This window comes from Capsicum annuum, chromosome 1 (assembly GCF_002878395.1).
Source record: "Capsicum annuum cultivar UCD-10X-F1 chromosome 1, UCD10Xv1.1, whole genome shotgun sequence".
Classification (NCBI taxonomy): domain Eukaryota; kingdom Viridiplantae; phylum Streptophyta; class Magnoliopsida; order Solanales; family Solanaceae; genus Capsicum; species Capsicum annuum.
Window position 1 is genome coordinate 145,591,427 of NC_061111.1, and position 5,031 is coordinate 145,596,457.

General features: G+C 35.1%; 1 protein-coding gene across 1 annotated transcript; it reads right to left on the minus strand.

Annotated features, from left to right (window-relative positions):
* Positions 1 to 813: 813 nt before the first annotated feature.
* Positions 814 to 4,130, minus strand: LOC107858510 (probable carbohydrate esterase At4g34215). The gene is given in 3 exon segments (XM_047397314.1): positions 814 to 2,427; positions 2,754 to 3,061; positions 3,660 to 4,130. Coding segments are annotated over 3 exon segments (1,014 nt in total). The 5' UTR covers positions 3,931 to 4,130; the 3' UTR covers positions 814 to 1,992.
* Between the last annotated feature and the right edge of the window lie 901 nt (positions 4,131 to 5,031).

The following is a 5,031-nucleotide window of genomic DNA, read 5'->3' on the forward strand; positions in this document are numbered from 1 at the left end:
TTGCAAAAGTTTTTTATTATTAAAGTGACAAAATAAAAATTTATTTTGAAAAAAGATTTATGTTGTTTCAATTAAATTCAAAGTCGCCACTTGACACAAATTGGGTGTGCCAAGTCACCTTTAAAAATCCTTTTCAAAATAATTTTTGACTCTTTTTAAACTGGTGTGCGAACAAAGATTCTAGTTAAGGCATTCTGTTGACCGAGGAAAAGGTATTAGGCACTCCTCAATCTCGTGGTTCGGTCACAGTCGCTTGGTGAAATATATCGGCTATGAATGTATAAACCTCATAAACACATAACAATTAAACAAACAAATACAAACAAAACGAATCCCAAAAAAATATAATGTTCAGTCCAATTATATGGTCCAAAATAGAAAAATATGAAAAATATAAATCTTATTCTAAACTAGTCCTAGACTAAGCTCCAATGATTTACCCGATGCCTCGGGCCTTCGACACAAACGTCCTCCGAGTACAAAATACTTTGGGGCATTCCCGAAAAATAAATACAATATAATCTCGGGGCATTCTCCGGCCAAATGATACATTTGATCTAAAAGTAGTACAACCAAGGCATTCAACACATATTTTAAACACTCAATAATCCACGAGTTCTAATTTTACCTACCCAACCTACATTTACCTACTCACTCGAACTATCATGCTATCAAGTTCGATTGGTGTTCATTTCAAGTTAAACAACAACCCACGAATCCAGCTAATCAAAAGGAACCTTTATCAAGTTTCAATTCTCATTCTGTTTACTCCCGAATTCCTTTCATACGTCAATTTTACACAACACAATTATCTGAACTCATGCTAACATCAAATTCGTACCCTGATTAATTATTCACGAGTAAACATAATGAATATTAACCAAGATCATCTCATCACAACCAACAACACACAATCATAACATCAATGCACCAAATTGAAACAAAACAAAAAAAGTAAGAGTCAAAGATTGAGACCTCAAGTGCCGATTTCAATATATTGAAGATGGAACCGTGTTCGAAGAACTCCGATTTAAATCTCGATCACGAATAACTCCAACTCGATATTGAAGAAATACAAACGGGACAGATTTAAAACTGGAACAAAAACCTTGAAACGAACCCCAACTTTCGGATTTCAAACCAACCGTAACCGAATCTCACCGGAATCGTAACTGGGTTGCCGTTTGCAACTCACCGGAGCTCCGACTGACCCGGCAGTCAACAGAGTGGGGCCTCTCGACTGGGTTTCACCGGAAAACCAAAAAATAGGGAAACTTTTGGGGTTTTGAAGCCGGTTTCAATCGTTGCCGGAGCTACGACTGAGATCTGGTCGCCGGAACAGTAATAAACACAGTGATTTGCTTCTCTCTCAACTCTACCTTTTCGACCTCCTATTTCCGATCCTACCCCTCCGTTCGTCTCTTTCTTCTCTCACGTCTCTCACTGTGTGGCTATGTGTATGTGGTCTATATGTATCATGTCTTCTGTGTGTGATGTTTAGAGTGAGGAAGATGGTCAATCTCTGTAGTGAGTGGGAGTGAGTATGTGATTGAATATTGTTGTCTGTTGTGTATTGTGGGTATGAATATGGTGAGGTATGTGTGAATTCCCCTAAAAATGGAAGAGAGTGATGGTGTATGTGTGTAGAGTGAAAGCAAAAATATGGAATCTCTTCTCTGTTTTGTGTGCCTAACCCGAAGAAAAAGAAAATGATGCGTGTATTGTCTCAGTCTATCTGTGAGCAAGAAGAAATAGAAGATGATGCGAGTGTTCCCCTTTTTTTGTGAGTGGAAGAATGGAGTGTAATTTTCAGTTCCTAAATTAAAAAATGGAGTGGTTTCCTCTCTATTATTCCCTGTAGGCCTCCTATTGTAGTGGTGAGATGTGTAAAAAATGTGAGGGGGGTATATGGGTTCTGTATCGGTGTAGTGTTTTTTTTGTTTTTTTTCGAATTGTCTAAAACAAAGAAGAATGGAAGATGATGGAAACTTTTTATGGGGTGTGCATTATCGTTCCTCCTTTTTTGTTCAAAAAAAAGGGGAAAGAAAGGAACAAAAATGATGATGTTAGGCAGGAGGGTGGGTGTATGATGATGGTGGGTCCCTTGTGAATAAGTGTGTTTGAGAGGTGGGGAACATGTAGAATAGGAACGAGGAAAATAAATAAGTAGAAATTAATTTTTAAAACCAATAAAATTATGTGCTTACAACTATCACGACGAAACGAAGATGTGGTTGAGTTTGTCTTCGTGAAAGCATCAGCCATCATGTGGCCTAGGAGAACTTGGGAAGAAACAGTAAGGCGTAAATTGTCTTTATGCAACTGCAAGTCCTTGGCATCAACAGTTACTACATTAGAAAGCTCAGGATTTAACTGTGCTCCTCTTACTATCTCTGTGTAATGTTTTCCTCCTGAAGCTAGAGCCACCTACACAAGTTTTAATAAAAATGTTGTAAACAAGTAGAGAATAAAAGCATATACAAGGAGTGCTTTACGCCTTTACCTTTATTTGAGTGAGGCAATTGTACAGTTAACAAACTTTAGATATTAAATATTCTTTATTTCAATCTATTTGTCTTACTTTTCATTTTAATTCATTTGAAAAAGAATGTCTCTTTTCTTTATTAGCAACTCCTTAATTCTATTTTTTCAAATGACATGTTTATATTACGACCACAAAACTTAAAAGTATTTTGGTACATTCCAAACAATTGAAACCAAATTAATGGAGGGACTACCAAATTAAAGTTTACCTGGATGATCAAAAGCTTTGGTAACCCAAGATCCCTTCTCAAATCAGTGAAAAATTGCTGCATTTTTCCTTTATAAGCATTTGCATCTCTCAGTGTTCCTGTATCACTCTCCCCTTGATACCGAAGCATAGCTCTAATTACTCCAAATTCTTGCAATGTAGCAGCTTTGGCTCTCTTAACCAGTTGATTGTAAAGGAAAGTCCCCTTTTGCCATTCACTTATTTTATTCCCCGCCATTGCACAAGGTACTAACCCTACTATCCCAAGGGATGAGGTTTTATTCAACAAAGAATTTGCTAAGGGCATACCTGCATAGACGAATCTAGAATTTATAGTTAGTGTGTTCGGAATGAGTCTAATGTATTTACACACACAAGCATAAATGAATGTCTATGACCTGTTTATTAGTAACCCGTTCAACTCATCAAATTTTTTTAAAAAAGGATCGAGTTATGACCTGTTTGCTAAGTTGATCCAACGAGTTGAGTATGACGTGACCCATCAAATTATTGCATCAGACTCGTGTAGGGCTAAAATAAAACCCACCTTTTGAAGTAAAATAATATGAAGATTTGAGAATTATGTAAATTTGGAGGAAGTTGAGCTAATAAAAAAAAAGTTAAAAATACATTAGCGCGCTATTTTCCTTACTTATATTTTTCTTTTTTTCCCAAGAGAGAGATGAGGAAACATATATCTTTTGGTTCTGACATGTTATTTGATTTATTTTGACCATAGCAAATTTTGGGTGTGTTGAATCTTGACCTGTTTATTATTTTCACAAGTTTCAACCATCCAAATTTGACATGTCCCGACAATTAGACACTTCTAATATTTATGTTTCGAGCCAAAAGCCATGAGTTAAGTTGAATTAGTTGCACTCATTTTAAATCTGTCTCAGCATACCTGGACCAATTCCACAAGTAACGTTCACGTCGATATCTCATGGTTCAGTTGCCTCCACCCATTGTAAATTGGCATCAAGTTTGAGGATGGCCGGACTAGGGCTACACTCCGGCGGAACGATACCGTCCCATACGTTCTTCACAACACCTCCTAGGCCAGACATATTGCTCTGTCCAGCTAGCAAGAATATATTCTTCACCTGTGAATTTGCCATACTTGTCAAATAGGATAAAGCCATAATCATAAGCAATAATGCCGTGAACTTTGCCATTTATTATACAGAATGAATGTTTTTCCCTCTTTGAGTTCCATTCAACTTTTCCAGATACATATATTGGCTGAAATTGCTCAGCTTACTTGTATTAAGAGTTATACTTTTGAAGCTCAACGCAAGGACCCTTTTATTTATTACGAACTCCTTCTTTTATTTTCCATGTGATTCGCGATACATAAATAAATTTTTATTCAGGAATAATTTGTTGGCTGGAATCTTCCTTAACAGGCAATTGAAATTTAATCATCACCTTTGAAGCTTTTTAGGCTATGCTATAGTATTATTTTAAATACATTCTAAGTGCGTGGAAACAATTAAAATGAATATTTAATCGATGGTTGACTTCTCAAAATCCTGTGATAATTTAGTTAATAACTAGTGGAGTAATAAGTTATCAGCAAATTACTAGGTTGGCATACATTTCAACTTTTACGGCATGAGTGCGTGCTATTTAACGTCAACTATAAAGAACTTCACGAAAAGCCAACTTTCAGAAGGCTTTTCTTTAGCTTATTGAATTTGATGTTACAAATTTTCTTTCTTTAAATAGTATCAAAACATTATGATATTAATTTTTTTATCCATTATAGTGTGGTCTATATAAATTAATGTAACTTATTATGATTATGTAAAAATATATATTAATTTATTATATATATATAGAGAGAGATATAAATCTCTAGCTAGTGCAAGTAAATTTTGATAGAAGGCCAAATCAAAGAGGATGTTATTTCATAGTGACATATATGCATCTGATTCTGAGTACCCGGATGCATAATTAATGGATGGTAGAATTTTGTCATCCAACAAAAATGAAAGTTAAAAAAAAATAGTATTTGAAAAACTAAAAATCAATTATATATCGTGAAGAGACTCTTGAACAGTCAATTATAATGGATTGTGCATGCTGGCACGTTTCATAGGTATGTCTACACTCAAATCAGAAAATATTTGAATCCTTTTGATACAAGCAAATCATCTTAACATTTAAATCAGAGGTTAAGGATTCGAGCTTTAACTATAATAAAAAAATTATTGAGAGCACTACTTTTAAAATGGATCCTGCAACACGCTATTTGAATTTATCGAGACCCCAAT